The sequence below is a fragment of the Danio rerio genome, chromosome 25 (assembly GCF_052040795.2).
Source record: "Danio rerio strain M-AB ecotype USA chromosome 25, GRCz13ab, whole genome shotgun sequence".
Classification (NCBI taxonomy): Eukaryota; Metazoa; Chordata; class Actinopteri; order Cypriniformes; family Danionidae; genus Danio; species Danio rerio.
In genome coordinates, this window is record NC_141045.1 from 27,093,391 (window position 1) to 27,105,984 (window position 12,594).

Sequence of the window (12,594 nt, forward strand, 5' to 3'; positions counted from 1 at the left end):
TTGATAATATTAATTATCTGTAATATTGATACTATTCTGAAAGTTGTTTATATATTAATTTTTCAAAAACTTTAGCAAAAGAACATATAATGGATATGGGACTATAGTTATATGGATATGGGACTATAGTCGATATCAAGTACATCACCAACCTTGTGAAGTGGGGAAATGCGTGCACTTTTCCAAATATATGGTATTACACATGTAGACAAAGACAAATTAAAAAACTCAGCAAGTGGATACATAATAATATGAGAAGACAGTTTAAGAAACTTATTATCAATAACATCCAATCCAGGACCACTACTCCCACTTAATTCCTTAATAACATTCTGAATTTCAATAGGTAAAATATTCCTAAACTGAAAACAACTATTACATGAAAAATCTCATATACAGTAATAACATTCAAATTAGAATCAGATACTAATGTGAGATAAACAGACGAAAAATCCTGATTAAATGACTGAGCAATAGATAAAGGGTCATGTAAAATCTTACTATTCAATCTAATTTGGTTGATCGCATTTTTTTTTCAAAGTACTAAATATGTTTTTTTAATTTTATTCCAAAAGTTCTTAGGATTCTTACCATGCTGGAAAAGATAATCCTTATGACCTTTCTCAAGTCTTTCTCAAATGTCTATATACCTCCCAATCAGCATTGCTTCTAGTCGGGCGAAATACTTCCCATGCTTTATCCCTTTGCCTAAAGAGACTAGTTCAGAATTGATTCAAGGAAGATGATTGCCCCAAACCCTAATAGTTTTCCAGGGAGCGTGCTTGTCCACAAAATTTATGAACTCTGTATAAAAAAATTCCCATGCATCCTGAACATTAGGAATCAAATTCAGTCTTCCCCAATAATAGAAATCAAATCATTTACAAATAAATTTAAGTTAATTTTATATTGTCTAATTTTAATTATTATTGGAGGTAATTTAGATCATTTAATTTTCCATACACAAAATATAATACAATGATCACTAAACCAGTCAGACATCACACCAGCCCTTAAAAACCTATTAGAATGTGAAACAAGTATCCAGTCAAGAAGTGACTGGGTTCTTGTAGTAACTCTAGTTGGCTAATTAATTAGCTGAATAAGATTTAAACTATTAATTATATATTTTTTTTCCTTAGCAGATAATTTATCTTATGAATTTTTTATTAAAATCACCAAGTAATGTAATTTCATTTTTACCAAAAATAGAATTAATTGTTGCAATCAAGCAATCGAATGACTCTATTGGTGACGAGGGTGGCATTTAAATGCTTCCAATAGTTATAGATATATTTAAATTAGTGATGTGCGATACCACTGATTTAATATCCGATCCGATACCAAGTCAAATGAAGACGAGTATCAGCGATACCGATCCGATACTGCTCATTGGGAAATTTAAATAACAAGTAGTGTACATAAAAGTGTCACTTTATACTGAATATGAACCATATTGCTGGTTATTCTTGTTTATTGATGAAGAATTATCATACAAAAAGCCAACTTACATATTATTTATGGGCAGCATCTGAGTATGTCTTAAAACGCCTGCCTGAACATTAAAAAAAAAACATTAACACTTCTACATTTAGTGGCATGTTAATCCGGTTCCCATGAAAGTTTAACCTTTTTTTCGTTGTTTTATCAGTCACAAAAAACCCAAGACCCCTAATACAGCCACATCACCGCATTTTCTTCCTCTGTACCTGGATGGCGTCTGCCTGCTGCACCTAAGGACTCAGAAAGCGATGTTTGTCTTGCCCCAGCAGCACTTGTGCCACTCCTTTCCTCCTCCTCTGACCACCTAGTCATGGCATTGTCATATTCTGTCTTAGGCTTTCTATGTAGATTTTTGATTAGGTTTGTAGTATTACCACAGTACCTCACTGTTTTGTTACACATGTCACAAACTGCATCGTTTGAGTTTATGGAAGTGAAGTAGCTCCCCACATAACTTTGCATGTGCCAGGCCAGTGGACTGAGTGGCTAGCTAACGCGAGCGCAGGTCTGTACAATTCTGTCATTTATCAGCTTAAAGAAATCGGCCAAATTTAGACATTGGATCGATAACGATAATCTTAAAAATAGCATTTATCGGCCAATAACGATATTCCCGCCGATATATCGTACATCTCTAATTTAAATTCATAACCTCACAAGAATGCTGATCAACCAATCAAAATGGAGAAGAGCTAGCAGCGACTTGTCAAGAAACTTCCAGGCAACATGGAAGTGTGCTACATTGCATAAGCCACAAACAAAGAACCTATGCGAGTGTGATTTTAGATATAAAATATGATAGTTTATCATTTTCTTTGTTAAAACAAGGGGATTCTGTTTTCTCTGATTATTGGTTTAAGGTTATTCATGTTACATTGCAACTTTCTCACTCTTCTCTTGAATTTCTAATTTCATGGGGCCTTTTCGGCCTTTTCTCTCTCTCACTCTCTCTCCTTCTCTCTCTCTCGTACATGCATGTTGTAAATATATGTTTTATTTGTACTTTTTCCCTTGTTTTTACACACAGAACAAGTTACTTGAACTTACAGATAAAGCTATAGGTTGTACTAATCTGTTAATGTAGTAAGAACATTTTTTCCGGTTAAAAATTTTACTTGATCTTTAAATTAACAGACAAATAAATTGTAGGCTTTAACAGATGAGCAGTTCAATTTAATATAATTTTGATTTGGCTACCTTTAACAATAAAGTCAATCCAAATATACCAAAATAAATAATACCTTGTTATAATTAATTATTAATGTTCATAATTTTATGAGCTTAATTCAATACACAGTTTTGTATTAAAATGACATAACGGAGCAAATTACACTTATTTACAGTTGTCATAGGCATGCATAAAATAACATTCACATGTTTAATCTATACAAAGTGTGAAGCTGATTGGTTGCATTGTTTTTGTTATACAACATGGTGCATTTTTGGCATTCTGAAATTTGATGTTTTCAACTCAGCTGAAGGCATGCCTGGCAATGACAAGACACACTGCTTGAGCAAAGCCATCAGTTTAAATTGTTAAACTATCTGAACATGGTAGAGGTCATTGATATTCGACTGAACAACAGGAAATCAAACCATACAGTCTGAGCATTGACTGCTGGTTAACTGGAAATCTTTTACCCATCCCTCATATTCCTCAATATCTTGTTCACACTAAACAATCTCTCACGGGTGTTTTTATTTGTTTTGACATTTTTTATGGAAAATTGACAAGGTGTCAATATTTGGTGTAAAAAATGCCATATTATTCTGCATTTGATCTTTTCTTCCTTCCACAAACCTGTTTATTTTTGTAGAAATAACCCCAACACAAAGTCTCTCATTTTCAGCTTCTACCTACTCTACAACCATTCTAGTTACTTTGTATTATTCATGAACAACTTGAAGAATATTTTCAATGTTTCATTAAAAATTAAATGTTCCCACTGAACCATGGTTTGCATTGCATTTAATGATCATGTATCATTACATTTTCCTTTTAAATTCAAAAGGCTGTTTTATTTAAATTTTAAGATTTTAATATATATATTCACAATCCCTGCAATTTGGATGGAAATGAACAAAAGCACACTTCACTGCCTCAAGTACAAACTACACTCAAATGTGTTTCAAATGTAACCATGTCATCAGACAAAACACAAACTATGTTGGATCTTTGTAATGCAATTTAAAACAGTTAAACTAGCCACAGTAATTTAGGTTTAAAATAGATTATCAAGATTAAAACACTGCCACAGTACATCAGGCAAAATTATTCATTGTGTGTCAAACTACCCACGAATGCTTTGGGTCAGTTACTTTAGCATTTCCACATAAATATTAGAACTTCAAAATTCTGTTTTCATAATGTTAGAAACTTACAACTTTGTTTCACTTTACATTAGAAACAACAATTCAAATACAACTCTGCCAAAATGCAACATTGGGTCGATAAAATTGTTTCTTTAACAAAATTGTATAAAATGGACGTGAAAACTCCTTCTACTAAAACTGAACATCTAAAATCTGCTTTTCTTACCTTTTCTTGCTTTTTTTCTGAAAAATCTTTGCTCGTTGGCTTGCCATAGTAATAAATAATTATGAGGATGTTAAAGATCTCAATGAAATAGTTTATACAACAGAGTTAGAATAAAACCTGAATAATTTAAACTTAAACCTTTATACAGTTTTACAATTTCTACTCCGAGTTCCTCCCAGGTCACAGAGCTCCTCACCCTAACTCTGCAAAGTAAGCTCATTTTGGTTGCTTTAATCTGCAAGCGTGTTCTTTCACTCATGACTAAAAACTCATGACCACAGGTGAAAGTAGAAACATAGATTTACTGGTAAATTGAGAGCTTTGGCTTTGCACACAGCGAGCACTCTAGTGAGGGTATAGAGCTGTTCTAGTGTTCCACAACCTGGAAAAAATTTGTATAATTTATCATGAATCTAAGGTTCAACTATTAGCCATCATAAACTTTTCTAGGAATACTGAGGAGTCTGATCGCCCCACAGTAGGAACACACTTTTCAGACCCCTTTCATAAAAAATTGAGACCCACCCCTGGTGTGCTGTGCAGGGGTACTATTGCTGACCTCGACACAATTTTGCAGAGGCTTTTCAGCCAAGATCGCCCCACAACATCCAGAGTCTACAGGGCAGATCTGATCCATCTCCGCTGCCTGCCACTGAGTAACTTGTAAGCTACCTCAGTGTCTCAGTAATGGGTGAGTCAACCCCTGCCTCCCTGGCTCTGCTTCCTCAATAGAAAGCATGTCAGTGGAATTGGAAGATCCTAATAGCATTCCTTCCACTGTCCAACAACAGTAGTGGTGAACCAATCCCCAGTCAAGGTCAACGTCACTGTCCTTTATTTAATTGAATTCCAAAGGTTAGTGCTATAGAACCATGGAAAACCTAAAGTGCTAAAATATCTCATGCTGAATTTAAAAAGAAACTAAAAAGAAGTGATATAAACAAATCCCAATCCAATTAGTTAAGCAGAACCTTACTAAATCCTAAAAGTAGTAAATTGCAAAGTAGTAATGTAATTACCTTTAGTTCCGGCATGTTGACTATGAGAGCTAAAGGAACTTTAACATCAGGATCATTAGTGTAGTCCATTGGAACCAAATGTGGAGCCAGTTCGTGATATCGTCCATGCAAGCTGCAAAAAAAATGAAAACATTTCAATGGCCATTTAGTCTGTTTGACACATTTTGAGACTTTCCATCTAACAGTGAACTAATATAGGGTTCCCACTTTAAGCAAAATGTCAAATTTCCTGACCATATTATGGCTATCACTGACTAAAAAGAATTTACATTATGAAATTCATGATGAACAGAAAAAAGACAGCTGTTGAGCTGAACAGTCCCTCCACAAACCTGTAACGCTGTGATTGCTGAATTTAACACAAAAATCAATCATAAAACAGGGTGCATAATGCAAAGGAGCTTTCAATTTCTTGCAGATTTTGGCCAGCCATGACCAAATATTTAAATATGTTAAAATGTTTATATGCATGTTCAAATTTCATCCCTGCCAGTGTTGCGTTATGCTATACCTTAATTTGTAAGGCTCGAGTCTGCACTTCTCCTTATGCATAGTTCACACTATAGAATTTAGAACCCAATTTTCAAGTTAACAAGACTGATTAGGCTGTGATCGTGGGGAAATCAGCAGGTAATCAGCACTCTGGGCTATGTTACATCTTTGTGTAAACTACTGAATGGTGCATCAAAGAGGCTTGTTCACACATAGCCAACACCTCACAGTTGAAATCAAATACCTAGCATGCTAAATGTTCTGCACCAGTTGCCAGACTCATGGGCATTGGTAGGCCTATTTAGGTAAAGAGGAATTTACATGAATTTTAGGTATTAATTTTTAAATTTTAATTTAAAGTTTAATTTTTAGGTATACAGTGCATCCAGATTATTACAGTATTATTACAGTATTTAAATTTTTTAGGTATACAGTGCATCCAGAAAGAATTCATAGCGCTTCACTTTTCCCACATTTTTTATGTTATTTAAATTCATTTATTTCATCAATTATCTACACACAATAGCCCATAATGACAATGTGAAAAAAGATTTTTTGAAATTGTTGCAAATTTGTTAAAAAATAAAAACCTAATAAAAATTTTTAAAAAATCACATGTGCAAAAGTAGTCACAGCATTTGCTCAATACTTTGTTGATGCACAAATCAAGCACAAGTAATCAAGCACAATGGGCATTGCTAGGCCTATTTTAGGGGGGCTGCAGTCCCCCTATATTTCTATTCAGCACCCCTAAAACTTTTGCGATTAGCTCATAAACTGTACACTAAATTATCGCCTCAGTCCCCTTTAAACTTGATATGAAAACAATGGCAGATGTTGGCTCCTTCTCGTCTTTTGCTTTTCATTTGATCAGCAAACTACAGCCGTGGACAGCGAGAGAACGAGGTGTGTGTTTATCGATAAATTAATATCTGCTTATTTGCAGTTATTTGATATAGATAACCATGTATCACCTGTATCCTAATGTCATGAAGGAGCAGTCGAGTTTTCTCTGCGTTCACCTCATCAGCACAGCTGTTTCCTCAAGCGAAACATGTAACTCTTATTGAACAATATTTTTTTTCAAAATGAACTACTAATAATAAACACTTTACAATTCGTGTGGCATTAACTATATCATACAGTGTTGCACAGAAAGGATTAAACACAGTGACAAAAGCACTTAGATAATGTACTCATTTTAACTAACAGTCACTGACAGAGAAACATCTTGTCTAGTATTAAAAAATGACTTCTTATATCTTTCAGATCGTGAAATATGTGAATTAACCTGTAAGTTAAAATATATATTTATATGTATGCCATTCAATTAGAAAAGTGGCAGTTTATTTGTTTAATACATGGAAACAAAAATGCACTTGAATATAGAAAGTAGTTTTTACTACAGTAAACAGATGGTTTGAGCCTATTTGGCTTATTCAGATCTCAAATGACTGTGCCTGTCTGTGTTATACAGTGAAATACTATTATAACTAACTACCATATTAACCAAACATTTTAAGTATATTACTAATAAATTACTACTTATAAATGTAATATTAGGCTATCATCCAAGTGAAGCCTAAATATATATAGGAGCTAAGCCCCTCTCAAATGAGAATCCTCAAATCTAGGTGGAGTCAGATGGTGTGGGGGGGGGACCGGTGAGGGCGGGTTAATGGCCGTATGAAAAACAGGCTTTAATTTGGAAACATGAAACACGGGATGTATTCTCCTGTACGCTGGAGGAAGTTTGAGGCGGACTGCCACCGGACTAATGATCTTGATGACAGTGAATGGGCCAATAAATTTAGGTGCAAGTTTATTACATACGGAACGCAAAGGAATATTCTTAGTTAAAAGCCACACTTTTTGACCGACGACGTAAACGGGAGGTTTCGACCGGTGGCGATCGGCTTTAGCCTTGGTGCGCGCACCCACTTGGAGGAGGGTCTGTCTGGCTCTGCTCCTAGTGTGTCGGCACCTCTGGACAAAGGCGTGGGCAGAGGGGACCGCGATTTCGGATTCCAGACTGGGAAAAGCTGGTGGCTGGTATCCTAAGCTACACTGAAACGGAGAGAGGCCCGTAGCCGACACTGGTAATGAATTGTGTGCATACTCCACCCATGGGAGCTGCTGACTCCAAGAGGAGGGATTTTGGGAAACCAAACAACGTAACATGTGCTTGAGATCTTGATTGGCCCTCTCTGTTTGTCCGTTACTCTGAGGATGGAAGCCAGAAGAAAGACTTACAGTCGCTCCCAATAAATGACAGAATTCTCTACTAAATTTAGAGACAAACTGGGGTCCCCTGTCAGAAACCACGTCCGTCGGGAGGCCATGAATGCGAAAGACGTGATTAATGACAGCCTCCGCTGTCTCTCTGACTGAGGGTAATTTAGACAGAGGAATGAAATGAGTAGCCTTCGAGAACCGGTCCACAACGGTCAAAACAGCCGTATTGCCACCAGACGGCGGGAGACCGGTGACGAAATCTAGCGAAATGTGCGACCAGGGTCTCGAAGGCACTGACAGCGGCTGAAGGAGTCCAGCAGGAGGGCGATTAGAAGTCTTAGAAACAGCACAAACGGAACAGGCCAAAACAAACTCGCGTATGTCCCGTGCCATAGCTGGCCACCAAAATCGCTGTTTAACCAAAAATAAGGTACGACTCACCCCAGGATGACAAGCCACTTTGGAGGAATGTCCCCACCGAATGACGTCAGACTGAATCTCCTCCGACACAAACAAACGACTGGGTGGGCATCCGACCGGGGGCGTTACCCCATCCAGGGCTGTGCGGACCCTGCTCTCGATCTCCCATGTTACTGCAGAAATACAAATCCTCTGGGGAACGATGGGCTCAAGAGGCGTATTGCGCTCGGAAGAATCAAAAAGACGGGATAACGCGTCGGGTTTGATGTTTTTAGAACACGGTCGATATGAGATAGTAAAGTCAAAACATCCGAAAAATAATGCCCACCGAGCCTGCCTGGAGTTAAGTCGTTTGGCGGACCTGATGTATTCGAGGTTCTTATGATCGGTCCAAACGATAAAGGGAACCCCCGAACCCTCCAACCAATGACGCCACTCCTCCAAAGCGAGTTTGACAGCCAACAACTCCCTATTACCAATGTCGTAATTTTGTTCTGCAGGAGATAATCGGTGTGAGAAAAACGCGCACGGATGAATTCTGTCATCCGAGGCTGCGCGCTGGGACAGGATCGCGCCCACGCCCACCTCTCACATGTCAACCTCCACCACGAACTACCGGGAGGGATCAGGTGTCACCAGAATGGGAGCTGAAACAAAGCGGCTCTTTAGTTTAGTGAATGCAACCTGTGCTGCACTCGACCACCTGAAGGGCGTCTTGGCGGAGGTTAAGGAGGTCAGAGGGGCGGCGAGCTGGCTGAAATTGCGAATAAAACGCCGGTAAAAATTAGCGAAGCCCAGAAATCTCTGCAGGGCCTTACGAGACTCGGGGATAGGCCAATTCACCACAGCCTGAACTTTTTCTGGGTCCATGCGCACCCCCTCGACTGACACAATGTGTCCTAGAAAGGGAACAGACTGTGCATGGAACACGCATTTCTCCGCCTTGACAAAAAGCCCATTCTCTAGCAGCCGCTGAAGCACTCGCCTGACGTGCTGCACATGTTCCTGGAGAGAACGAGAAAAAATCAGAATGTCATCCAGGTAGACATAAATAAACTGATCTATCATGTCTCGCAACACGTCATTTACGAGTGCTTGGAAAACCGCAGGAGCATTAGAAAGCCCAAAAGGAAGAACACAATATTCAAAATGCTCCCTGGGGGTCAAAAACGCGGTTTTCCACTCATGGCCCTGCTTCATGCGAACCAAATGATATGCGTTGCGGAGATCTAATTTCGTGAAAAACGAAGCCCCTTGCAGACGCTCGAACGCTGAAGACATCAGCGGCAAAGGATACGTATTCTTCACCGTGATGCTGTTCAGCCCTCGATAGTCTATGCAAGGTCTGAGAGACCCATCCTTCTTTTTCACAAAAAAGAACCCCGCCCCCGCCGGTGAAGAAGAGGGCCGTATGATCTTGGCCGCTAGAGAATCAGAAATATATTTCTCCATGGCCTCCCTCTCAGGAATAGAAAGAGAGTATAACTTTCCTTTAGGCGGAGAGGTACCTGGCAATAAGTCTATTGCACAGTCATAGGGACGATGAGGAGGCAGAGAAGCAGCTCGAGACTTACTGAACACTCTCTTCAGGTCAAGGTACTCACTGGGCACGTTTGACAGGTCCATGCGCTCATCCTAAAAACACAGGACAAGAAACAGCAGAACGAGCAGACGAAAGACAAGACTCATGACATTTCTCACTCCACGAAAATATGGAATTAAGACCCCAGTTAATGTGAGGTTTATGAAGAATTAACCATGGATGTCCTAAAACCACCGGTGAGTTGGAACAGTCTGTTAAAAAAAATAAAATGTGTTCAACATGATTTCCAGACGTGATAAGTTTTATGGGTTTGGTGGAGTGAGTGATAGTTGGAAGGGAAAGCCCACTGAGGGCGCGTACTGCAATGGGTTGTGACAGAGCTATAACCGGAAGTTTAGAACTGAAAGCGAAACTGGAGTCAATGAAATTTCCCTCCGCCCCGGAATCGACGAGGGCATGGGTGTCATGACTTCCGGAACCCCATGATACAGTGACGGGCAATAAAGTGACAGTCGTAAAGGATTTGTCCAAATTAATTTCACCCATCAGTAACCTCTTACCTACTGATGGGTGTTGTCTTTTACGGTACAGGAAGCCACCCGATGACCCGCCCCTCCGCAGTAGAGGCCCTCCGTTCTCCGTCGGCGCTTTTCTTGCACGGACAAGCGGGATCTCCCCAGCTGCATGGGTTCCGGGTCAGCGCTTACTACTTCCGGTGTCGCAGCCAATGCCGGAAAGTCAGGGATGGAATCCGTATACCTGCTCTGCTGCAGGCGAGTCTCACGCCGAAGCAGTCTGGTGTCCACACGGATAGCCAAATCCACCAACTCGACCAGAGTCTTTGGAAGATCTAAGGAATAGATCGCATCTTGCAGACGATCAGACAATCCGTGCAGAAACATGTCCCATTGTGCCTCCGCGTTCCAGCCGCATTCAGCGGCTAGTGTTCGGAACTCAATCGAGTACTCCGCCACGATCCGATTCCCCTGGCGGAGTTCAGCGAGGACTCGGGCGACCTCTCTCCCGGAAGCGGCTCGATCAAAGACCTTCTTAAGTTCTTTGAAGAACAGGTCAAACGTAGAGCAGCATGGTAGCTTTTGTTCCCAAGCTGTTGTTCCCCACTGAGCCGCCTTGCCCGAAAGGAGGGTGATGACGAACGCCACCTTAGATTGCTCGGAGGAAAATAATGACAGCTGCAGCGAGATGTAAAGGGAAAACTTAGACAAGAAGGATCGGCACAAGAGAGGCTCTCCAGAGTAGCTGGTCGGAGGTGGAAGACGCGGTTCAACAGAGCGAGCAAGGACCGCAGGCGCTGGTGACACTTCCGGGGTCGGTGCAGTCTCGGGGACCGGTGCCGTATCAGCCTGTGCAGCACGGGTAACCAGTTGTTGGACCTGGGATGTGAGCAATGAAACTTGGCCAACCAGGGCCTGGATCGCCTGAGCCGTGGTGGCCAGGGCCTCATCCTGTCGATCAATCCGAGCGTTGCTCTGAGAGACGAACTCGGAGATCTGGGAAACACTCGCTGGATCCATGAACAGGTCAGTTTGTTCTGTAACGTTTCGAATGAGAGTCAGAGAGGATCCAATTGCAAGTGACAATGTTTATTAGAATCTGACAATAAAACAAATAGTGCCAGGCTAGATGAACGCAGAACACAGGACAGGAACAGAACGGGGAAACCCGATCCAGACAAACTCCTCAGGGCCTGAGCACAGACAGCACAAACATAAGTGATAGTAACGAACTGACACAGACACACAAAAGCGTTGCACAGATATAGGCACCATGATGAGCCTCAGCTGGCGAACTAATCAGATCAACTGAGTGTCGTCATAACACGTGAGCATAACAAATCCACATGGACAACCAAAACAAAACAAACCCACGTGATCAAACATACACTCCGGAGAAGCGCACAAACCTGCAACCGTGACACATTTGCATCACACTGTGTTCACACCACAGACTGTAAAAATAGATATGGATGACGCAACACTGCCTTCCTGCTCTGCTGGCTATGCTCTCTCAGCAGCAGCAGTAGCAGTAATTAGCTACAAAGCAATGCTAAGTAAATGCATTATTACAATTGATTTAGCGAAGCACTTAAAAGACGGACATGCAGAGCTGTCTAAAAAATTTTGAGAGGTTGGTAACTGCTCCCATTTCAAGTGTTGCTGATATGCATATTGTCTTTTTTAAAATGTCTTCTATTTTTTATTTTTACTTTAAGCAGAACTATAAAAGCACAACAACTTGCAAGGTATGCACCGTGGATTATAACATAGTATAAACCAGCCTTTACACATTGCAAATAGGCCTACAGCTCTGTTATGTTATGGATTGCATATCTGATATAAGAGAGAGAAGTACTACATTTATTGAAAAATATGTTTAACCCAGCACACAGTAAAATGCTATTCATTAAATGGCTACTGGCAGTGTAGGCATGAAGCTGAAATAAGCTAAGCATGTTTATAAAATAATGCTAAAGCCCCCAGCCCCCAGTTACCAACCAAAAAGCGGCCTGCTCCACAACCACCTATGAGCCCACCTGGAAGAGCCCTCCGATCACACCGGCAGGGCCCAAACAACAACGCCCCATCTTCAGCTGGTGAACACAAGAGCTCTCTGTGATGTGTGTCGGGGACCTGCTTAGATAACACCTTAGATTGCTCGGAGGAAAATAATGACAGCTGCAGCGAGATGTAAAGGGAAAACTTAGACAAGAAGGATCGGCACAAGAGAGGCTCTCCAGAGTAGCTGGTCGGAGGTGGAAGACGCGGTTCAACAGAGCGAGCAAGGACCGCAGGCGCTGGTGACACTTCCGGGGTCGGTGCAGT

At 40.6% G+C, this 12,594-nt stretch overlaps 2 protein-coding genes across 4 annotated transcripts in view; one reads left to right on the forward strand and one right to left on the reverse strand.

The window, feature by feature from the left end:
* The window catches only part of LOC147837713 (uncharacterized), a 977,861-nt gene that overhangs the window by 959,464 nt on the left and 5,803 nt on the right, over nt 1-12,594 (forward strand). The gene's annotated exons all lie outside the window — the stretch shown is intronic.
* Nucleotides 1-12,594, reverse strand: part of cib2 (calcium and integrin binding family member 2) — a 78,854-nt gene that overhangs the window by 19,959 nt on the left and 46,301 nt on the right. For all 3 annotated transcript variants that reach the window (XM_087310517.1, XM_087310518.1, NM_200706.1), the window contains 1 exon segment: nt 5,062-5,173. In XM_087310517.1, the coding sequence (XP_087166643.1) occupies nt 5,062-5,173 (112 nt within the window).